Source organism: Phalacrocorax aristotelis, chromosome W (assembly GCF_949628215.1).
Source record: "Phalacrocorax aristotelis chromosome W, bGulAri2.1, whole genome shotgun sequence".
In the NCBI taxonomy this organism is placed as follows: Eukaryota; Metazoa; Chordata; class Aves; order Suliformes; family Phalacrocoracidae; genus Phalacrocorax; species Phalacrocorax aristotelis.
The window spans coordinates 3,816,200-3,841,019 of NC_134310.1; the positions used below are offsets into that span (position 1 = coordinate 3,816,200).

At 47.2% G+C, this 24,820-nt stretch overlaps 1 protein-coding gene across 7 annotated transcripts in view; it reads right to left on the reverse strand.

The window, feature by feature from the left end:
• Positions 1-24,820, reverse strand: part of LOC142049645 (zinc finger protein 462-like) — a 141,230-nt gene that overhangs the window by 61,970 nt on the left and 54,440 nt on the right. For 5 of the 7 annotated variants that reach the window (XM_075077528.1, XM_075077527.1, XM_075077530.1 and 2 more), the window contains exons 6-7: positions 11,910-12,028; positions 384-575 (exon numbers count right to left, since the gene is read on the reverse strand). In XM_075077528.1, coding sequence (XP_074933629.1) covers positions 384-575; positions 11,910-12,028 — 311 coding nt within the window. The remainder of the gene's footprint in view (positions 1-383; positions 576-11,909; positions 12,029-24,820) is intronic. The other 2 variants (XM_075077532.1, XM_075077531.1) reach the window with 1 other exon arrangement.

Genomic DNA, 24,820 nt, shown 5'->3' on the forward strand with positions numbered 1-24,820 from the left:
AATAGAAAGTTGCCTAGCTACTCCCTCTACTTTTTGTGCTTAATCTTTAGTGGCTTCACTAAACTTCTCTGCTAAGACGATAAAGGGGTGTTTTTCAGAAGTGCAAATGGAATTAGATGCTCTCTTTCCCACTGACTTTTAATGGAAGCTCTGCCACTGAAGACTTCCTATATTGTAAATCTTTGCTGAAAAGTAAGGTTAGCTTGACTTATTCCAAAGGCCAACTATTGGCAATATAAGTTGGTAATGAATAAACTGGTTAGATTCGACTGCAGGTCAAGTACTAGAACACCACCTTTATTCTTGCTTTTCATGCAACTTTGGATTTTTCATAATTGCTGCCTTAATATTTAAACAAATTCTTGCTCTGAGGCACCTCTTACCATTAGAGTCCTCCACCTTTTCAGCAGAAGTGTGGTTCTTGGAGGTGTGGTAGCCAAGTGAGGCTGAGAGGCCGACAACACGGGGTCTTGGCAGTGTCAGTGCTTTCTCATGCACTCTCAAGGAATGCTCTTTCAGCTGGCTGATTGTCATGGTGGAAAATGTGCAGGAAGAACATTTGTAGGCATGTTCACCTGGGTGAGCGAAATATAGGCAAGTCATCAGCTCAAAAAAGAAACAAAATGGTATCCCCATTCTTTTCCTGCTGAACTCAGCAGTAAAATTCCCATGGCCTCCTTCAGTGTGAGACTTAATTCCAAAGAGAACAAACTATGTGCATTTCCCTGTTGAAACAGTCTGGAGTCTGCAGGTACAGACACCCACTTTGGGACCAAAGTTTTGCTTTCTGACAACTCTAGATCCTTGTTAAATGACTTATGCCAGAAAGCAAAGACCAGACTCTTAGCATGCCTGTGTTGTATGGTATAAGAAGAAAACAGAATCTTGGATGAAAATAGAGCCCCTTGACTACAGCATTTCCAAATTTCTTAGGGAGGAAATGAAGGGTGAAGTCCTCTGTGTTTTTCCATGCAACACATCCAGAATCATTACTAAAGAAACTAGAAGGAGACTATAAAATGTTAACTGAGTTACTTAAAAAGAAAAAACAACCCAAAATAAAAAAAAAACAACAAAACAAACCATCCACTGCCTCCCCCCGCATTTAATTTGAGGAGGATCCCATTTTCCTTACATGAAACCTGCCTCCAGGCAGGAATGAGCTCCATAGAACTAGTAACCAAGTCAAGGTTGGTTTACTACAAGAAGTGGAAATGGCAGTACCAAGCACAGTACATATTTATAGGGCTATGGGAAAGCATATTATAGAAAAATATTAAAAGAAGTTAAATAAGAGAAATAATGAACAGTAGTGAATTTGGTTCCAAATACATTCCAAGTCATGAAGACAGAATACAATAGGAAACAAATTCCCAAGACAAGACCTGTTCTCTGTTAAACATGGAGGCACCTGAAAGAAAAAGTGACATGTCCAACATAAATGATGTGATGTTATATGTGTGGCAAGTAATTGTTCTGGAAGTCAATTCTCTGGAATTGACTTCCAGAACAGTAGCCTGGAGAAGAGAAGGCTGGGGGGGACCTTATCAATACTTATGAATATCTAAAGGCCGGGCTCTTTTCAGTGGTGCCCAACGCCAGACCAAGGGGCCACGGGCACAAGCTGGAACACGGGAAGTTCCACCTGAACATGAGGAGAAACCCCTTTGCTGTGCGGGTGCCAGAGCAGGGGCACAGGCTGCCCAGAGAGGCTGTGGGGTCCCTTCCCTGGGGACATTCACACCCCACCTGGACGCAGCCCTGTGCCCCTGCTCTGGGTGTCCCTGCTCCAGCAGGGGGTGGGACGGGGTGAGCTCCAGAGGGCCCTTCCAACCCCCACCAGTCTGGGATTCTGTGAAGTGCCGCTTCCAGGTAAAAGAGATACACTGACTACATGCGAGTTGTGCATAAAATGATAAAACTAATACAAGAGTGAAATACTCATGAAGAATAATGGAAGGATAAGAGCTCTGATTATGAAAGAGGCAGGAAAATGTTTTTCATTTCTCAACAAAATTAACGAACAAGGTTCTAGAACAGAATGGTTTCAAACATCAGAAATAAGTGAACAAAAAGAGAAGAAAAAGTATCACAGCCAGTCATAACAAGCACATAAAGATTAGCAACCATTGTACATGAAAATACCACACACACCCCACAAAACTCCTATGCTAATCACAGGGACAAAATACAGACTCTTAGAAGCCCACATTGGTGTATCTGAAAAAGATACACGAGAGTGAAATGGTGAAACAAAATGTCACGCATGGTTTCTTTTCAAAATTACATTCTGCACCTGAATATTATTGCCACAGAGCTATCGTCAGTTTACAGAGATAAAGAAAATGGTTTTCATAAAGCATGTATGATGGATTGATTAATGCAAAAGGATGAACTAAAGATAAAAATATGTAGGCCCCCACAATTTGCTAAATATAAGCAATTCCTGGCAGGCACCAGTTGTCTTTTAACATACAATCACAATAAGAAATTAAAGAAAACTGAAGACTACTACAAATTAAGAAATTAGAAAAAAAGCTAGTAACTCTATTCCCTATTTATCAATAACAGTTCAGGTGGACAGCACCATGTGAAAATGTGTTTGGTTTCAGAGGCAAAACTATAGTTTTCATTAGTGTGAATCCACAGAAGTTATGAAATTTTCTACTGCTAATTTTGCATCTCATAATAATTATTTTGGAATATATAAATAAGTGTATCTTCATAATTTTTCCATGGGGCTGTCTCAACACCTGAGATGCATCATGTCCTAGATGATTTAGACTCTGGGCAAAAACTCTAGGTTATAGTCTGAATCAAAGTGAAAACAAATTACAGCACATTCAGCGATATTACATACAGTTCTGCTCTATGCCAAAGGAAGCAGCACATACTGAATGAGAACAAATGCTAGATGCTTACAAGAACCAAATGGTTCTTATAAGGGTATGTGGAAGGAAAGCATCTGTTCTTTTAAGGGTATCTGGTCAAGCGACTTCTTCAACACAAAAAAAAAGATAAGAAAAAGGAGGAAGCCATAAACAAGAACATCCAGGGGGACAAACCCGGCCAACAAATGATAAGGGAGGCAGTGATGAGAACCAAACCTGGTCAGTCACACTAATTGATGAGGATGTGTGAGTGTGAGAATGTTTATACCAGCAAGGTCAGGGACCTTGTCAATTGGGAAACCAAGGGAAAAAGGGGGAAACCAGAAACAAAGATATATAGACAATGACAAGAAACAAAGTAAGTCACACTAATTGATGGTCTACCAAGAAACCACAGGTTCCATTTCCAGGAAGAACAACCTGGACTTTGCAACTGAGAAGATTGCAAACCAGGGGGGATCCCAGATACTGGACTGGGAGGGGTGCAGGAATCCATAGAACTATACAAACTCATGAGGTGACATACAGGGGGAAGGGGGGGCAGGAAGGAACAAAAAGGGTGGTAGACGGAAAGGGGTATAAAAGGGACCAGTCACGTGTAAGATGGGGCCAATTGGTATGTTTGCCTGACTGATCCTTGTGCTTGATCACCACAGTCTGTCCTGTCTTCTTACATCTTCTTATTAAATCTTTGCATAATCTCACTCTATCCTGTGCACGTGTATGCTGCAAGGACTAAGTGCCAGCTACTGGCAAGACCTGTGTGAGTGGAATCTGGTGCCAGCTACTGGAATCAGACTGGGGGTATAGGTGACCCTGGCCTGTGGTGTCATATACTGGCATGAGTGGGGGTCTTTAACCTCCATCCACTGGGGCGGGAACAGTATGTGTCTCAACAACCAGTTACTGGGAGGGACTGGTATGAATGAGGTGAGTGAGGAGCTCTGCACCAGTGGCTGGAGCGGGACCGTGGGTTACAGCCCATGTGCATGGTGCCAGGCTTCCCCATACTGAGTGTGCATGGGGGGGTGTACTCACTAGCAAACTTCAAGTTGGACTAGCCACTGCTCCCAGTGGAGGAGGCAGCTGCTCCTAACATCCCTTAACAGTTCTAGCTATTATGCAAGAATGCATTTTATAATAAATGGAGTTTGACCACTCCCCAAAAGATAATGGACATGAGGAGACTGAGTGAAAGACACCTGGATTTTTACAACTGCCAAGGCACTTTAAATAAATGTATGGGTATGCTGCACATCTTTAAGAATAAATAAAATAACAGAATATCTACAAGACAGAGAGGAAAAAAAAAACTTTTAACAAATGAAAATCACAGAAACACTATATTACTGGAAGATTGGTGGAAAAGATCCACAAGGTTATTATTCAATAGGGATATATTGCTAAAGAACTTACTGGAAACAAAACAGGGAAAAGAGAGACCCAGAGAAAGAGAGAGTGCCACAAAGAGTGTTCTGAACTCAGAAAGCAAGTGAGCATCTGATCAAGACACAGCATGAGCCCAATGTAGAGTGTACATGTGACACAGATAGAGACCACATGCTCTGAAAGAGTCTGCATGACAAAGAACCATGAAAGAAAATGTGACCAACCCAGAGGGAGAGAGACCACACACAACCCAGAGAAAGAGAGCATGCACAAGCCAGAGAGAGAGAGACACCCAGAGAGGAAGAAAGGGCATGTGATCCAGAGGCAGAGAAAGCATGTGACCCAGAGAGAGAGCATGACACAGACAGAGTGAGTGTGACCAAGAGAGACAGAGAGCAAGCATGACCCAGAGGGAATGTAAGCATGGCCCAGAGAGAGATATAGCGTGAACCAGATAGAGCACAACTCAAAGAAAGATATAAAGTGAGTGTGACCTAGAGACAGAGACACAGAGAGAGACTGAGACAGAGAGAGCTACAGAGAGAGTGTTTGACCGAGAGAAAGAGACAGAGAGAGTGCGTGTCTCGGAAAGACATAGAGCATGACCCAGAGACAAAGTGACCAAGACAAAGTGACTGAGACAGAGAGAACATGTTGGGGTGGGGGAAGCATGGCCTAGAGGATGGGAGATAGCATGACCCAGGGGGTGGGGGTGTGACCCAGAGAGAGAGAGTGTGTGACCAACAGAGAGAGAATGTCCCATAGAGAAAGAGCATGTGAGTTGGGGGTGTGACACAGAGAGAGCGTGACCCACAGAGGGAGACCATGTGAACCAGAAAGGGAGGGTGCACATGACTCCGAGAAAAAGAGAGCTTGACCCAGAGAGAGATGGTGAGGATGACCCAGCAAGAGAGCGAGTGTAGCCCAGAGAGAGAAAGTGACCCAGAGCGAAAGAGAAAAAAAGACTGCTGCCTGGAGCGGGCGGCCATCCATACATAGGGGGCAACTCAAAGAGAGCATGAGTGTGTGTGACCCAGAAAGAGAGAGGGGCAGCTCAACCCAGAAAAAGAGAAAGAGACCCACAAAATGGGGGGAGATCCAGAGGAAGAGAGAGCTTCCAGGACAGAGAGAGGGGGAGAGAGGTCGGCCAAGAATGAAGAAGAGAGAGACGGGGAGCGTGAATTAAAGGAAGACAGAGTGTGCACAACACAGGGGGGTGGGGTGGTGACCCAGAGAGAGAGGAAGCAAGAGACCCACAGAGAGACAGGGCGGGAAGATGGGGGGGGGGGGGGGGGGGTGAGAGATGTCAGGTGGGGGAGTGGGCAACCAAGACAGACAGACAGAGGTCAAAACAGAGAGAAAAAGAGAGGGGTGGATGGACCTAGAATGAGACCCAGAGAGAGAAAGAGAAAGCAAGAGTAAGAGAGGTCAGCCAAGCGGGGGGGGGGGGGGGGGGGGCATGGGGGACAGAGGGAGAGAGAAGGCAGGACAAAAGGGGGTTGGGGAACCAAAGGGAGGAGGTGATGACCCAGAGGGAGAGAGAGTGGGTGTGATAAAAGACATGGGGTGGGGTGGGGGGAGGGTAAGGGAGGGAATGACAGGAATGACACACACGACCCAGAGAGAGAAGGCATGGGAGGGGGTGTGAACAGAGAGAATGAATAACTCAGAGAAAGAGACAGAGAGCATGTAACCTGGTGGGAGGGAGGGAGGGTTGCAGAGAAACATATAGTTTGACCAAAGACAGCGAGAGCATGACCAACAGACGGGTGGGGGGCAGTGAGAGAGAAAGAGAGGGGCCAGCCCAGAGAAAGAAAGCGAGAGAGGTTGGCCTGGAAAAAGAGAGCGAGAGGACAGCCCAAATGAGGTGGCAGCAACCAGCAGAGGGCAACTCACAGAGAGAATGAACAAGTGTGACCAAAAAAAGGAAAGAGAGATAGTGTGGGCCAGGGGTTGGGGTGAGAGAGTGACACTGCCAAAAATGGGGGGGGGGGAGAGGGAGAGACGGGCCAAGAATTACAGATAAAGGATGACCCAACAGGGAGGGGGAGATATGCATATATACCCTGAGAGAGAGGGATGGGGAAGCAACAAAGAGAGAAATACAGATAAATGACCCAAGGAGAAAAACAGACAGGTCACCCAACTCAGAAAAAGAGAGCATGCAACCCCAATGAGGGGGGAGAGTGCAACCCAGAGAGGGAAAGAGACCCAGAAAGAGAAAGAGGGTGACCAGGGTGTATGGGTGTGACCCAGAAAGAGAAAATGAGAGAGAGCATGTTGCTCTGAGAGAGATAATGACCAGGGAGGGGATGCAGGGAAGGAGAGTGAGGCGGGGGGCAACCCAGGCGGAGGGGAGGGAGACAGAGACACTGACCCATAGGGAGAGCGCATGACCCAGAGAGAGATCACAAGAGCACAAATCGGGGAGGGAGGGAGAGAGCACTTGAACCAGAGATTCAAATAGAATGCATAACCCAGAGAAAGAGAGCACAACCCAGAGATAGAGTGCATATGTGTGACCCAGAGACAGAGAAAGCGCACATGACCCAAAGAGCAAGAGATTGCACAGGTCCCAAAGAATGTGACCCAGAGAGCGAGAGTGTGTGCATGCAACCCAAAGCTTATAACCCAGAAAGAGAGAGCATGTGACCCAGAGAGCAAGAGCATACTCTCTCTAGAGGGAGAGCTTGAATATAATAATACATTATTATAATATCATATCAGGCTTGCCCATGACAAACTGTGGGATGACATGCCAAGGTTAGAGGGACGGGGTGCTAGCGAGGGCCCTCAGCCTGTTGCTCTGAGATGTGTTAGCTACATTGCAGCACACGAAGTCTTACAGACATGAGCCAGGGGCTCCTGAGCTAATAGGAGCCAACAGGGGAACACCGGGGAAACATCTCAAAAGAATTAAGGGGTGTTCCTGTAAGAGGGTGACATGGCTGGCACCCCAACTGAAGTGCCTCTACACCAATGCACACAGCATGGGCAACAAACAGGAGGCGTTGGAAGCCACCATCCTGCTAGAAAGCTACAACCTAGTTGCCATTACTGAAACTTGCTGGGAAAAATCCCATGACCGGAGTGCAGCTATCAATGGCTACAGGCTGTTCAGAAGGGACAGGCAAGGAAGGAGGGCCGGAGGGGTTGCCCTCTACATCAAGAAATGGATAGAGTATGAAAAGCTGTCTCTGAAGAATAGCCACAAGCAGGTCGAAAGCTTATGGGCAAGAATTAGAGACCGAGGCAACAAAGGGAACCTTGTGGTTGGTGTCTACTACAGGCCGCCTGATCAAGTGGAGCCTATTGACAAAGCCTTCTTATGCCAGCTACAGGAGGCATCGTGCTCACAGGCTCTTGTCCTGCTGGGGAACTTCAACCAACCCGACATCGGCTGGAAAAGTAGCACGGCAAGCTGTAGGCAATCCAGGAGACTCCTGGAGTGCATCGAGGATAACGTCTTAAGCCAGGTAATGAAGTTGGGCAATGAAGTTGGTGAAGGGTCTAGAGAACAAGTCTTATGAGGAGCAGCTGAGGAAATTGGGGTTGTTTAGTCTGGAGAAGAGGAGGCTGAGGGGAGACCTTATTGCTCTCTACAACTACCTGAAAGGAGGTTGTAGCGAGGTGGGGCTTGGTTTCTTTTCCCAAGTTACTAGTGATAGGATGAGAGGAAATGGCCTCAAGTTGCATCAGGGGAGGTTTAGATTGGATACTAGGAAAAATTTCTTCACTGAAGGAGTGGTCAGGCATTGGAACAGGCTGCCCAGGGAGGTGGTTGAGTCTCCATCCCTGGAGGTATTTAAAAGAAGGGTAGATGTGGTGCTTGAGGATATACTTTAGTGGTGGACTTGGCAGTGATAGGTTAGCGGTTGGACTCAATGATCTTAAGGGTCTTGTCCAACCTTAACGATTCTATGATTCTATGATTCTAAGTCTATGGGATCTGACGAGATGCATCCCAGAGTCCTGAGGGAATTAGCTGATGTAGTTGCCAAGCTACTCTCCATGATATTTGAAAAGTCACGGTAATCAGGTGAAGTCCCTGGGAACTGGAAAAAGGGGAACATTACACCCATTTTTAAAAAGAGTAGAAAGGAGGACCCTGGGAACTACTGACCTGTCAGCCTCACCTCTGTGCCTGGGAAGATCATGGAACAGATATTCCTAGAAGCTATGCTAAGGCACATAGAGGACAGGGAGGGGATTCAAGGCAGCCAGCATGGCTTCACCAAGGGCAAGTCTTGCCTGAGCAACCTAGTGGCCTTCTATGATGGAGTGACTACATCAGTGGACGGGGAAAAGCTATGGATGTCATCTGTCTGGAATTCTGCAAGGCCTTTGACATGGTCCCCTACAACATCCCTCTCTCTAAACTGGAGAGATGTGGATTTGGTGGATGGACTGTTCGGTGGATGAGAAATTGGTTGGATGATCACATCCAGAGGGTAGTGGTCAATGGCTCAATGTCCAGATGGAGATCAATGACAAGTGCTGTCCCTCAGGGGTCTGTACTGGGACCAGTACTATTTAATATCATCATCCGTGATATAGACAGTGGGGTCAAGTGCACCCTCAGCAAGTTTGCAGATGGCACCAAGCTGAGTGGTGAGGTTGACATGACTGAGGGACAGGATGCCATCCAGAGGGACCTGGACAAGATCAAGAAGTAGGCACATGTGAACCTCATGAGGTTCAACAAGGCCAAGTGCAGTGTCCTGCACCTGGGTTGGGGCAACCCCCGGTATCAATACAGGCTGGGGGATGGAGGGATTGAGAGCAGCCCTGCAGAGAAGGACTTAAGGGTATGGGTAGATGAAAAACTGAACATGAGCTAGCAATGTGCGCTCACAGCCCAGAAAGCCAATCGTGTCCTGGGCTGCATCAAAAGAAGTGTGGCCAGCAGGTCAAGGGAGGTGATTTTGCCCCTTTGCTCTGGTGAGACCCCACCTGGAGTACTGCATCCAGCTCTAGAGTCCTCAGCACAAGAAAGACATGGACCTGTTGGAGTGGGTCCAGAGGAGGGCCACAAAAATGGTCAGAGGGCTGGAGCCCCTCTGCTGTGAGGACAGGCTGAGAGAGCTGGGGTTGTTCAGCCTGGAGAAGAGAAGGCTGCGGGGAGACCTTATTGCGGCCTCCCAGTAACTAAAGGGGGAATATAGGAGGGATGGGGGCAACCTCTTTAGCAAGGCCTGTGGCAATACGTCAAGGGGTGATGGCTTTAAACTAAAAGAGTGTAGATTTAGACTAGATAGAAGGAAGAAATTTTTTACAATGAGGATGATGAGACACTGGCCCAGGTTGCCCCGAGAGGTGGTCGATGCCCCATCCCTGGAAACATTCAAGGCCAGGTTGGACGGGGCTCTGAGCAACCTGATCTAGTTGAAGATGTCCCTGCTCACTGCAGGGGGTTGGACTAGGTGACCTTGAAAGGTCCCTTCCAACCCAAACCATTCTATCATTCTATGTGACCCAGAGAAAGAGAGAATGTATGCCCCAGAGAGCAAAAGAGAATGCGTGCCCCAGATTGTGACCCTGAGAAAAGCATACATGACAAAATGAGTGAGCGCACACATGATCCAAATAGACCAAGCAAGGCACCCACCACCCAGAGAGAACAAGCATGAGTGCTCACAACCCAGAGCAAGAGAGAGATCACAGCCTAGACCAAGAGCATGCAAGAGCATGTGCGCGTGACCAGGGGAGAGGGAGAGAGCACATGTGACCCAGAGTGAGAATGCACATGCACAGCCCAGAGAACTCACATGGCCCACAGAACAAGCACATAACCCAGAGAGATCACGCAATGCAAGAGTGCACACACAACCCCAGGAGACAGAGTGCGTGACTAAAGGAGCAGGGCCTAAAGGAGCACACAATGCAGAGAGTGCACAACCGAGAGTGTACCAAGAGACAGAGAGTGTACACCCCAGCGAGAGAATGCGCGAGACAGATCGAGAGAGGATCACAGAAGGCAGAGAGAGCACACGACCCAGAAAGAGTGTGTGAGAGCATGCAACCCACAGACCAAATGTGCAATCCAGAGAGAGCATGAATTACCAAGAGAGCACAACCAAGTGAGATAATGCAAGACCCAGAGAGAGCACAAGTGTGCAACCCAGGGAGCACAAAATGCAGGGAGAGAGGAGCATGCAGTGCAGGGAGAGAGCACATATGTGTGCATGCCCCAGGGAGAGAGAGCCCATGCACACGCACGCCCGAGGGGTGGGGGGGAGCAAGGATGCACCTCACTGAGAGGGAGAGCATGTGCATACAAGTGTACACAACTGTCCAATTTTCAGCTGGGATAGAGTTAATTTTCCTCCTAGTTGCTGGCTAGGGTTAAACCACAACAACGACCCAAAGAAAGAGCAAGAGTGCATGTGACCCAGAGTGGGCAAGCACAAGAGCATGACCCAGTCCACACAAGACAGAATGAGCCCAGTGCATGACAGAATCCCACACTGAGAGCAACAAGAAGAAAGACCAACACAGACTAAGACACTGTGTTCCAAAGAAAGAAAGAGCGTGTGACCATGCCAGAGACAGAGAGAGGAAGAAGGTGCGACTGATAGAGACCATGTGACCACAAGAAACTAAGTGCACGACCAAGAATGAGAGCGCAAGACCTTGATCAAGAGAGGAAGGGAGAGCTAGCAACAGCAAACACAGGACCGCTAGAGGAAGCACGTGAGAGAGAGAAACCACAAGCAAGAGAAACCTAGCCCAACTTAGAGAGAAATGTAGAGCAGGTGACCAGGCACAAGAGAGTGCAGGAGGGAGCAACAGAGAGGGAGACCAAGCATGTCCCCCGAGTGAGTGCAACGGAGAGAGAAGGAGAATGTGTCACAGAGAGAGAGGAAGGGAGCATACACAGCCACGTGAGATACAGGGAGAATGTGGCCCAAAGAGGGAAAGCAAACATGACTGTGTGAGGAAGAGCATGCAATGGTCGGTGAGAGAGAGCACATGTCTGAGAGAGGGAGCCACAGACATAAAGAATTTGTGACCAAGTGAGGGAGAGCATATACCATCACACCCAAGAGAGGAACTGCATGCACAACCTAGAGGGGGGAGTGAGCATAACCACGCACAAGATTGAGCAACAGGGAGCACATGACTCTCAGAGTGAGAGGAAGCGAGCAGGAAGGAGCTCATGAGAGCACAGCCGCACATGAAGAGGGAGAGCAAGCACAATCGTGAGAGAGTGAGCAAGCAAGAGAGAAGAATAACACGACAGACAGAGACCACACACGACCACATGTAAGAGAGGGAGATCACAACCTAGATAGAGAGGGTGAACGAGTGTGACTGCATGTGAGGGAGAAAGGGAAAGCAGGCGAGTGAGTGCAACCACACACAAGGTTGATTGAGAGGGGGCACACAAGAGTGAGAGGGAGCACGCGACCACACGTGAGAGAGAGAGTGCACAACCGCACAAGAAGAGCTTGTGACCATGCAAGAGAGCACAGAGAGCACGTGTGGCTGCCCACAAGGGGGAGAGAGTGAGACCGTGCATGAGGTTAAGCAAGAAGGAGCACACAAGAGCAAGTATGTGTGTCTGACAGCAAGAGAAAGAGATTGAGAGGACAAGGGAGAGTGTGAGCAAGGAACTGATTGACTTACCAGCATGAGCTTTGAGTATATGGGTTTTCAAGCAGCTATTGTAAGAGGACTTGAATGGACAGAGCTTGCAACGGAATGGCTTATGGTGTCCATGATGAGTCTGCATATGGCGATCCAGACTGATCAAAAGACAGACAAAAAAAAAGGAAACAAAGTAGTAAATCATTTTAGCTATTCCTTCAGATGCAAACCAAAAACCTAGTAACAAAAATAAATTTTAAATAAGGAGGCGAGGCTCAGCTAGCCTTCTCATGCTTGTTCTTTATATCCAACAGGTCTGCTTATAGAACAAGGCAGAATCTAATCTGAGGAAGAAAGAGATCTGTGACCAATTTTATCACCCAGAATGCAAGCCACTTAAACTCAATAGGGCAAAATTGCTATCAATTACATTATACCCAATCCAGACTAACAAGAGAGTCACTTATAGGATAAAGGCTATTTGAGGAAAAAACAAAAACAAACAAGAAAAACCCCAAACAGAACAATAAAAAAATTAGTACAGGATTTTTCTGTGAAGTGTTTTCGGGAAAATTTGCCCCCTTTTCTCCTCCTAAGGAAAAGAAAATATTTTTCTAGCTCTGCTGAAGAAACCTCCACTTGGTTACAGCAGCAAAAGCAGATTAGACAGCCTACTCTGGGGGGGAAGGTACCAGCAAGTTGTCTATAGTCAATGACTTTTAGGAGTAAAAGGTGGCAGAGTTTCAGATGCAATGGACTGGGAGACCCCGCATGAAGCTCAACAACAGAAGAAAGGGTAGAAAAGACCAGATGCTGCTTTTCTGCAGGGGAAATCAGAGCAACACAAAGCCTAACACTGAAGGAGGGAAAATTCATCACCCATCTCCATGGCTTCAGATCAGGATGGAGACATTTCCAATACAGCCTCTTCTTTGGGAACATTAATGCTTTGTGATATAAGTGTAGTCTGAGCCTGTTTATGCATAGCAGTGAAACAACAAGAAGGTATGGACAAGTTTGGAGAGGGTTGGTTTATTTATCATCCCCCCCCAAACCACCATCCAAATAGTTCCAGGCATACTTTAGCTTTATTTCCTATTGATTGATCTAAATTGTCCTGTTTTTTTCTACTGAATATCAAGATCTAGATCAAATGGAGTCTACTCCAGCCCCTCACACTACAGAGGGTCTCACGGGATCTTTAGTCTCACACTGACAGAGCCTGAGCCAAGAAAATCCCTGTTTAACAGTGCTAACACCAAAGTCTGTATATGCAAAGATCTAGTGATATCAAAACAAAAAACCAGACCATATATCCAATTTCAGGGTTACTTCATAGAAACATAATATTATCATAAATCTAACAGGGAGTTTGTGACAAGATATTTTTTCCCCCATTTCTCTGGAGTACCAGTATGTATCCTAATTAAGAGAGGCTGAACATTTGTGGTCAGTATTTCATTAAAAAAAAACCCACATTTTAAATAGATGATAGAAAATGAGCTAGTATAAAACTAAAACAGGTTACCAAAGATGCATACAATGCATATCTCAAGCTCAGCACTGACTGGAACAACTATCCGTGGCACATCAGAAGCTTGTACTCAAAGAACTCCCAAGGAAGGATGCAGCTTTCCATGTTACAAGCAAGTCACTGTACAGAGCTGTGAGAGGAACCCCTCCTTACCCTCTCAGCTACCTTTACAGAATAGGTATGAGGCTCTGGGTATGGTAGATGAAGGACATGATGAGAAAGAAGAGGAGGAATCTATGCAAGTACTCTCATCAAGGTCAGATCAACCAACCCCTCGCATCAAGACCTGCATTAAGACCAGTGTCAAGAAGAAACAACAGCTGAGTTATGGTCATCAGTGACTCTCTCCTGAGCAGGATGGAGGCAACCATTTGCAGACTGGATCTTCTCTTCAGGGAAGTTTGCTGCCTCCCTTGGGCCCGAATCAGGGATGCAACCAGACAACTGATGTACAGCCTTCAGACTATTACCTACTCCTGCTCTTTCATGTGGGTACTAATGACATCGCAAAAAGGACAAATGAGATTTCAGGGCCCTGGGAAGAATGCTAAAAGATTCAGGAGCACAGGTAGTGTTTTCCTCAATCCTCCCAGTAATGGAGAGAGTCAATGGAAGAAACAGGCATGCCCAAGACATCAATACCTGGCTCCAGGACTGGTACCTTCACCAAAAATATGTTTTTTATAAGCATGGAAGAGTCTGTGAGACACAAGGTACACTGGGGCCTGACAGGATCCACCCGTCCTGATGGGGGAAATGCTTCTTTGCTCATAAGCAGGCAGGACCAATTGAGAAGGCTTTAAAATAGAATTGATGGGGGAATGGGATACCATCAGGCGAGCTGAAGGTAAGCCAAGGGTTGGCATGGCGTCGCCTGAGGGTGGCAATGCTAGTGGGGACATTTACACTGCTCCTGGGAGCATGGTGGGCTCAGGAGCATATCTGAAATGCTTGTGCAACCAACACATGCAGTATGAGAAACAAACAGGATGAACTGGAAGTGTTGGTCAGCTCCCAGACCTATGTCATTGATATTAGTGAGACTTGGTGGAATGAGTTCCATGACTGGAGTGCTGGGAAGGAGGGCTACAGGCTGTTCAGGAGGGATAGGCAGGGCAGGCGAGGTGGAGGTGTTGCACTATACTTAAGGGAGAGGTTTGATTGTACAGCCCTTACAGTTAGGGATGATGTGGTTGAGAGCCTCTGGGTGAGAATTAGGGGGATGGAAAACAAAGGAGATGATGTAGTGGGTATTTACTACCGATTGCCCAGCCAGGATGTAAGTACTGATGAGTTATTCTAAAGGCAATTAGGAGAAATCTCTGGATCAGTAGCCCTGGTCCTTATGGAAGATTTCGACTTCTCAGACATCAACTGGGAATATCATACTGCCGTGACGAGCAAGTCTCGGAAATTCCTGAAGTTTGTGAAAGATGAACATAGAATCATAGAATGGTTTAGGTTGGAAGGGACCTTCAGAGGTCATCTAGTCCAACCCCACTGCAGTGAGCAGGGACATCTTCAACTAGATCAGGTTGCTCAGAGCCCTGTCCAACCTGGCCTTGAATGTTTCCAGGGATGGGGCATCGACCACCTCTCGGGGCAACCTGGGCCAGGGTTTCACCACCCTCACAGTAAAAAAATTTTTCCTTATATCCAGTCTAAATCTCCCCTCCTTTAGTTTAAAACCATCACCCCTTGTCCTGTCACAGCAGGCCTTGCTAAAGAGGTTGCCCCCATCCCTCCTATATTCCCCCTTTAGGTATTGAAAGGCCGCAATAAGGTCTCCCTGCAGCCTTCTCTTCTCCAGGCTGAACAACCCCAGCTCTCTCAGCCTGTCCTCATAGTAGAGGTGCTCCAGTCCTTGGATCCACTCCAACAGGTCCATGTCCTTCTTGTGCTGAGGGCTCCAGAGCTCAGTGAGCCAACTAGGAAAGATGCCCTCCTAGACTTGCTGTTTCTGAATAGAGAAGGACTCATGGGAGATGTGATAGTAGGTGGCTATCTTAGCCACAGTGATCACAAAATGACTGAGTTTAAAATTTTCAGTGTAATGAGAAAAAAAGTCAGCAGAGTTGCTACCCTGGACTTCAGGAGAGCAAACTTTAAGCTATTCAGGGAGCTACTTAGCAGAGTCCCCTGGGAATCTGCTTTTGAGGGCTTAGGAGTCCACGAGTGCTGGTCAGTCTTTAAGAACCACCTTTTAGAGGCACAGGAGCAGGCAATCCCATTTTGCTGAAATTCAAGCAAGCAGGGCAGAAGACCAGCTTGGCTGAACAGGGAACTCCTTGTGGAACCCAAGAGGAAAAAGAAATTGTATGTTCTCTGGAAGCGAGGTCAGGCTTCACAGGAAGATTACAGAGCTATGGTTCATATATGCAGGGAGAAGACACGAAAGGCCAAAGATCAACTACAGTTGAAACTGGACAGTGTTGTGTCAGACAGCAAGAAAGGCTTTTTTAAGTACATTAATAGCAAGAAGAGCTCTAAAGAAAACATTGGACCGATACTTGTTGAAGATGGTCACCTGACTAACAGGGAAGAAAAAAGCAGAAGCAGTCAATGCGTTTTTTGCCTCAGTCTTTAATAATATTGATAGACCTTAGGCTGCCCGGTCCTCTGAGTTGGAGGACCATGACTGCAGGAAAAATGACTTTCCATTTGTGGACACTGAAATTGTAAGGGACCAGCTGTATCAGTTGAATGTTCATAAGTCCATGGGGCCTGATGGGATTCATCCCAGAGTACTGAAGGAGCTAGCAGATGTATGGCAGGACACCCCTCAATCATCTACCTAAGGTCTTGGGAGTCTGGGGAGGTCCCTGCTGACTGGAAGCTAGCCAATGTTATTCCAGCTTACAAGAAGGGTGTGAGGGAAGATCCAGGGAACTACAGACCTGTTAGTCTAACCTCAGTTCCTGGAAAAATTATAGAGAAGATCATACTGAGTGTTATTGAAAGGCATTTAAAGGACAATGCAATCATCAGGCACAGTCAACATGGGTTCACAAAGGGAAAGGCCTAACTAATTTGATATCCTTCTATGTTAAGGTCACCTGCCTAGTAAATGAAGGGAAGGTGGTGGATGTAGTTTTTCTAGATTTTAGTAAGGCTTTTGATAATGTCCCTCACAGCATCCTTCTGGACAAGTTGTCCAACTCTGAGGTGAGAGGGTTCACAGTGCTTTGGGTGAAGAACAGGCTGAAGGGCAGAGCTCAAAGTGTTGTAGTGAATGGGGCTACATCTGGCTAGTGACCAGTCACCACCAGTGTTCCTCAGGGCTCAAGTCTAGGGCCAGCTCTGTTCAATCTTTTTAGCAACAATCTGGATGCAGGAGTTGAATGCACCATTAGCAAGTTTGCTGATGATACCAAACTGGGAGGTGCTGTTGACCCTCTTGAGGGACAAGAAGCCTTGCAGAGGGATCCAGATAGACTGGAGCATTGGGCAATAAGCAGCAGCGTGAAATTTAACAAGTCCAAATGCCAGATTCTGCACCTGGGATGGAGTAATGCCGGGCACAAGTATAGATTGGGAGAGGAGTGGCTGGAGAGCAGCCCTGCAGAAAGGGATCTGGGGGCGCTGGTTGACAGCAGGCTCAGTATGAGTCAGCAGTGTGCCCTGGCAGCCACGAGGGCAAACCGCATCCTGGGGTGCATCAAACACAGTATAACCAGCCACTCAAAAGAGATGATGATCCTGCTATAGTCAGCATTGGTGTGGCCTCACCTTGAGTGCTGTGTGCTGTTCTGGGACCCACAATTTAAGAAGGATGTGAAGGTCCTTGAATGCATCCAGAGGAGAGCAACAAAGCTGGCGAAAGGGCTGGAAGGAATGTCCTATGAGGAGCAGATGAGGGCTCCAAGTTTATCTAGTTTGGAGAAAAGGAGGCCAAGGGGCGACCTCATTGCTCTCTACAGCTTCATGAGGAGGGGAAGTGGAGAGGGAGGTGCTGATCCCTTCTCCCTGGCATCCAGTGACAGGATGCATGGCAATGGTTCAAAGCTGTGCCAAGGGAGGTTCAGACTTGATGGTAGGAAGAATTTCTTTACTGAGAGGGTGGTCAAACACTGGAACAGGCTTCCTAGAGAGGTGGTCGATGCCCCAAGCCCGTCAGTGTTTAAGAGGCATATGGAAAATGCCCTTAACATACTTTAACTTTTGGTCAGCCCTGAAGTGGTCAGGCAGTTGGATTAGATGATAGCTGTAGGCCCCCTCCAACTGAACTATTCTTTTCTATTCCAGTCTAGTCTAGTCTAGGGCTACTGGGAATGTCTGAGGCTTCTCACTGAGGATGGAGCAGAGGAAAACTGCCTCCTTGCCTACAGGAGGTGTGTGCTGGTTGAGGAGCTGTGTTACCAGGTTAAGGGAGCTGCAGGAGGTCAGACAACTGCAGAGCATCAGAGATTACGAGGAAAAGATTAACAGGATCTTCTCATAGATCCTGCAGAAACAAGAGCCCAAACTCCCAGTTGTACTGAAGAAGGGGCAGCCAATGTCTGTATTTATCACGTTGGGAAATGGAGACTACCAAGATGGGAAAGCCTGGAAGCTTTTGATATCCGGCACTGGGAGGACAGCTCCTGCTTCACCAGCAGATCTGCAGCTATAGAATAGGGGCTGGGAGCTCTGTCTAGTGAAGCATCAGAGCTGGATGCACCTGAACCATGCAACAGCACCGGGGGAAGTGGTGAATGATAGTAGTGGGAGACTCTCTTCCACAGGGAGATGCAGAACTGAGCTACTGTACAGAGAGGTTTGCTGCTTGCCAGGAACTCAGATCCAGGATGTTAATAAGCAACTGCCAAGGCCTGCTTTGCCGGTTTTGACTGAAAAAGAGTTAATTCTCTTCACTGTAGCACCTGTAGTAGTCAGGGACCTTTCCAGCTTCCCATGCTCTGCCACGTGGGCAAGAAGCCAGGAGGGGCAGGGCCACAGACAAGTCAGCTGACCCCGACTGGCCAATGGGATATTCATTCCGTACCATGTGACACCATGACCAGTATATTAACCGGGGCAGCTGGTGCATGGGGGTGAGTGTGGCTTTGGCTTTGGGACTGGTGGTGTTGGGTTGGCAGGTGGCTGTATCGTGTGTGGTTTGTTTTGGTGGTTCATTCTTCCTTCCACCTGGCCCGGGTCATGCCTCTCTTGTTATTTTCCTTTTCATTGCATTATTGTTGCTGTTATTGTTTTATTTTGGTGGTTTATTATGGTGATTGTGACTGCTTTACTGAATGCCTCTGGGTTAAAGTCAAAGGGGTCATCTCCAAGCAGGATCCCACAGCGGGCATCTGCTATCGACCTCCTAACCATGATGACAAAACCGACAAAGCGATATTTGGGGCACTAAAGCAAGCTTCTGACCAACAGAACCTGGTCCTGATGGGTGACTTCAACTACCCAGACATCTGCTGGAAGAACAATACGGCAGCTTACATGTCATCCACCAAGTTCCTGGAATGCGTAGAGGACTGTTTCCTGATACAAATGTTAGATGTGCCAACCAGGAAGGAGGCGCTGCTGGACTTGCTATTCACAAACCGAGAAAGCCTGCTTTGTAATATCTTGGTTAGTGATAGCCTTGGCTGCAGTGACCACAATATTGTGGAGTTCGGGACCCTGCTGAGCATGCTGAAGGTCAGCTCTAAGACAAAGATTCTGGATTTTAGAAGAGCAAACTTCAGTGCACTCAGGGCTCAATTGGGAGGGATTCAATGGGAGGCTTCCATGGAAGATAAAGGAGCTAGTGAGAGCTGGGAGTTCTTCAAGAACTCTCTATTGGAAGCACAAAGCCAATTTATCCCCTACAAAGGAAAGGGAACTAAGCGGAGCAAGAGGCCCCCTTGGCTCAGCCATGACCTCCTGGGTCTACTCACATCCAAAAGGGAAGCCTACCAGAAATGCAGAAGTGGAGGATTATCCGCTGAGAGCTACAAGGGCATTGCCAGAGTGTGCAGAGATGCAGTTAGAAAAGCAAAAGCCCAACTCAAATTGAAACTGGCTGTAGATGTGAAAAATAACAAGAAAGGGTTCTTCAGACATGTCAACCACAAGCAGAAAAAGAAGGAAAACATAGGCCCACTGTTAAATGGAAAAGGAGAGTCAGTCACCAATGATGCTGAAAAGGCAGAGGTCCTCAACACCTTCTTCACCTCTGTCTTTACCAGCACTGTAGGGTCCCAGGCTTTGGGAACAAAATTGCCAATTGAACCAAACACCGACCCACCATCGGTGAAGGAAGAGTTAGTATATGAATTACTACAGGAGTTTGACCCCCACAAATCAATGGGCCCTGACACCATCCACCTGAGGGTGTTGAGAGAGCTGGCTGACATCATCGCAAGGCCACTCTCTATAATCTTCGAGAAGTCATGGAGAACGGAGAATGTCCCAGAGGACTGGAGGAATGCAAATGTTACCCCTATGTACAAGAAGGGCTCGAGGGAGGATCCGGGTAACTATAGGCCCATCAGCCTTACTTCAATCCCTGGGAAAGTTATGGAATGAATCCTCCTGGGGGCCATCACAAGTCAATTGAAGCACGTGATTGGGAAAAGCCAACATGGCTTCACTAAAGGCAGATTGTGCTTGACAAACCTGGTGGCCTTCTATGACAGTGACTTGCCTGGTTGACATGGGGCAGGCAGTGGTCACTGTCTACCTAGACTTCGCCAAGGCCTTTGATATGGTCCCCCACAGTCTCTTCCTGGAGAAACTAATGCGTTATGGCCTAGACAAATGTTCTGTGCAGTGGGTGGGGAACTGGCTGACAGGCTGCACCCAAAGGGTGGTGGTAAATAGCTCTTTCTCAAACTGGCAAGCTGTCACTAATGGAGTCCCCCAGGGATCGATATTGGGCCCAATGTTATTCAACATCTTTATAAGTGATCTGGACAACGGCATCAAGTGTAGCCTGATGAAGTTTGCTGATGACACCAAGTTGAGTGGGGAAGTAGACACTCCAGAAGGGAGAGCTGCTCTGCAGGGAGATCTGGATAGGCTGGAGGAGTGGGCCAGCAAGAACCTTATGAAGTTCAACAAGGAGAAGTGTAAAGGTCTTGCACCTGGGAAAACATAATCCAGGAGTGCAGCACAGACTGGGATCCACCTGGCTGGAGAGCAGCTCTGTGGAGAGGGACCTGGGGGTCCTGGTGGACAGAAAGCTCAACATGAGCGAACAGTGGCTGCTGTGGCCAAGAAGGCCAACAGGATGCTGGGTTGCATCAAAAAGGGCATCGCCACCAGAGAGAAAGAAGTCATTATCCTGCTCTACTCAGCACTTGTCAGGCCACACCTGGAGTACTGTGTGCAGTTCTGGTCCCCTCTATACAAAAAGGATGTGGACAGGCTGGAAGGGGTCCAGAGAAGGGCCACCAAGATGATCAAAGGACTGGGAAGGCTGCCATACGACGATAGGCTGGGAGAGCTGGGTTTGTTCAGCCTTGAGAAAAGGAGGCTCAGAGGGGATCTCATCACCACGTACCAGTACTTAAGGGGTACCTACAAAGAAGATGGAGACTCCCTTTTTACAAGGAGTCACATGGAGAGGACAAGGGGGAATGGACACAAATTGCTCTCGGGGAGTTTCCGATTGGACATGAGAGGAAAATTTTTCACAGTGAGGAAAGTCAACCATTGGAATAATCTCCCCAGGGAAGTGGTTGACTCAGCCACATTGGACACCTTCAAGAGTCGTCTGGACAGGGTGCTGGGCCATCTTGTCTAGACTGCACTCATCCTAGAAAGGTTGGACTAGATGATCCCTGAGGTTCCTTCCAACCTGTGATTCTGTGATTTTAAGTATTAAACTGTTCTTATCTCAACCCACGAGCTTTACTTTGCTGCTTCTCTCCCCCATCCTGCCAGTGGGGGAGCGAGCGAGCGGCTGTGTGGGGCTGAGTTGCCAGCTGGGGCTAAACCACAACAGTCTCTTTTGGCACACAATGTGGGGCTCAGAGGGTTTGAGATAATAACAGTTGCTGGTCACAGCACCATGTTCTCCTTTTTTCAGTTTGTGTTAAAGATTGGTGTTGGTTTGCTGCTTCTGCTGTGATTAGTAATGTTATGTCTACGAGGTTTGTTATGCAAACACTGGTTTTCAGCTTTATCTGGTATTTGGGGTTTTTGCTGAAACCGTTACTGTACTTTGGATACCACCTTGTTGAGGCAATTAGCAATTATACCTCCTCCTCCTCTGAGAGATTTTATATGGAGGAAATACAGAATGGTATCTTTGCACCTTTTTTCTATGATGTCTCCGCCTTTATTGCAACAACCTTTTTGTATCTCGAACATCCTTGGGTAGTTATTGTTAGTTTTTGGGCATGTTGTTTTGGTTTTGGCTAAGGTTAGAAAGCAACTTAAGAATATCACCCAGAGATCTTCCCCAAGGCTTGACAGTTATGAGTGGCAGGGCATGTGGGATAGCATGGGCAAATACCTAGGACAGTGGGAACCCCCGGTGTTTTGGAGTTTTACCCCTGAACAAATGCAAAATCTTGAAAAACTAGTAGAATATTTGGAGAAAGTATGTTGTTATGCTGGGAACTCCAGAGAGACACAGATCACTGCAATGTGCTGGGGCCTGGCCCATGTGTACCAAGCCCTGCTCAAGAGTATTCAGTGCTTCCAAGGGGAAGAGAAGGTCTCTGGATTGAAAGGCAAAGCGACAGGCACTGCAGCTACTCTAAAGGGAGGTCCTCATACTTCTTCCCATAGGGGGGCGATCTAACCTATACCCATCATTTTGTCCTTTACTATTTTGGTTGCCTTCTGCTGCTGCATCAGGCAGCAATTGAGCCTTGTGATTCTCTTTCTTAACTTGCTCCTTTTCCTGTCGCTTCTACTCCTCTTCCTCCCTATTAATATACACCTTCCACGTCGCCTCTAACAACTTATCCATAGATCTTGCCTCTGCTCCTTCTAGCTTTTGCAGTTTTCTCCTAATATCAGGATTCGCCTGCCCCACAAACAAAGTCACAAACATTAGTGCATCGGTCTCTCTCTCCGGATCCTAATCCATCCATTTCCTAGCCACACTACATAGTCATTCAAAGAAAGCCGACAGAGTTTCATCTTTCCCTTGTACCAACTGATAGAATTTTGACAACGTTTTCAGTTTTAGAATCGTGTTCCTTACACCGAACAATATCAACCTCTGATATTCACTTAACAATAACCTCTGTGCCTGACTGTTAGGGTCCCAATTCGGGTTGGTGGTGGGGAAAATGATCCTCCAATCTTCTTGCCTGTGCATCCTGAGCGTGAACCCTCTCTGCTTCTTCCCTAGCCTTAACCACAACAGACCTCCGCTCCTCATATGTCAACAATGTATTCAACATCACCTGTATATCCTTCCGCTCTGGATCATGATTCCCCACAATAGTTTCCAATACCTTTGCCACCTTTTCTGGGTCTTCCCTATATGTTACAGCCATCTCTTTCCAAGCCCTTAAGTCTGCTACCGAGGAGGGTACTTTAACCCACACCGGTTCTCCTGTCGGACTCACAGCCTGCCTTAAGGGCGCTTGTAGCACTGACCCCCTCTCCTAGTTCTTCCTGCTACTGCACTGAAATTCCCCCCTTCACTTTCAGCATCCCTGTCCATATCCCTATTATCCACTTCTCCAACTTCCCTGTTTCCACCCTGATCATTACCTCCCCATAGATTTCCCTGTCATGGAGCCAGAAAGACAAAGTGACAGGCACTGTGACTACTCAAACCCCCATGACAAGTACTGGAGCTGACTCAGAGAATCAACTCGTGCCAGTATCGGTCACCCCCATACACAAGAAGAAATCTTGGAAGCGGACGTCAACTCGTTTAGAACGGGATGATGAAGAAGCAGGGCCGTCACGGGGAGAAGAGGAGGAAGAAGTCATAAATGAAATAGAGACCACTCGATCCCTGTTCTTGAGCGAGTTGCAAGATATGTGAAAAGATTTCAGCCATCGTTCAGGTGAGCACATTGTCACCTGGCTGCTCTGATGCTGGGATAACGGGGCCAGTAGTCTGGAATTAGAGGGAAAAGAAGCCAAACAACTGGGATCCCTTTCTGGGGAAGGGGGCATTGACAAAGCAAATGGAAAAGGGACACAAGCCCTCAGCCTCTGCAGGTGGCTCCTGTCCGGTGTGAGAGAAAGGTACCTCTTCAAGGAAGATGTTACATATCGCCTAGGAAAATGGATGACCATGGAGAAAGGCATCCAGTACCTGAGGGAATTAGCCGTGCTTGAGGTGATTTATGGTGACCTGGACAATGAACAGTCATCCAAAGATCCAGATGAAGCCCAGTGCACATGACCCATGTGTGCCGGGAGGGGCGGGGACACAGCCAAGACAGCTGACCCCAACTGGCCAATGGGATATTCCATACCATGTGATGCCATGACCAGTGTATTAACTGGGGCAGTTGGTGTGCGGGAGGGGGCAGTTGTGGCTTGCGGACTCGTGGTGTCAGGTCGGCGGGTGGTGAGCTGCTGCATCATGTGCTGTTTGTTTTGGTTATTCATTGCCCCTTCTCCCCGCCTCAGGTTTTGTGCCTCTCTCATTGTTTTCCCTTTTCATTGCATTATTGCTGCTGTTGTTATTGTTTTATTTTAATTATTAATCTGTTCTTATGTCAACCCACGAGTTTTACCCTTCTGATTCTCTCCCCCATCCTGCTGGTGGGGGAGTGAGCGAGTGGCTGTGTGGGGCTGAGTTGCTGGCTAAACCACAACACCTGCCCAGCCCTTGGACTCTTATCCCCTGCTGCTCATCCACATAGGAACCATGCTGTGATACTGACAGAAATGCTGCTTTTCTAACACAAGGGTTTATAAATATTTCTTATATCATGCTTTCTTTCCCACATGCTTTTAATTACAGAACAGTGACAACTTCACCCAATTTAAGGATGTCACTGACAGTGCTATCAATGCCTATGTTAAACAAGCACCTGGATCTCTCTTCTTTGGGATGGGGCAGTTTTCTCCCCAGAAGCTACAGAAAACATGTACATGCGTTTGTCAGTCTAGGATGCCAGTAAAAAAAAAAATCCAATAAACCTCATTTCTTTGTGGCAAGCCATGAATAAATATGATTAAAAGAATTCTAAAGCTTCCCAGCTGTAGGCAAAGAAATAAGTAATGAGGACCTTTATTGTTTATTATGACCATGCATTTTTCATGGGTCACATCAGATAAGGAGTTATTTCCTCAACCCACTTCAAGTATACCACACTGATGTGAAGACCATGTCCATAGACTGAAATTGCATAACACAAATAAGAAAAAATCATCTAACTTTAAGATTGGTTTGTGATGGTTCAACACTAGAAATGAAATCTCTGTCAATCAAATAAGAGTCACAGTACTATTTAAAAATAATGTAGTTACATGGAAGGCTGGTGAAAAATACTTTTTCCTCTTTATG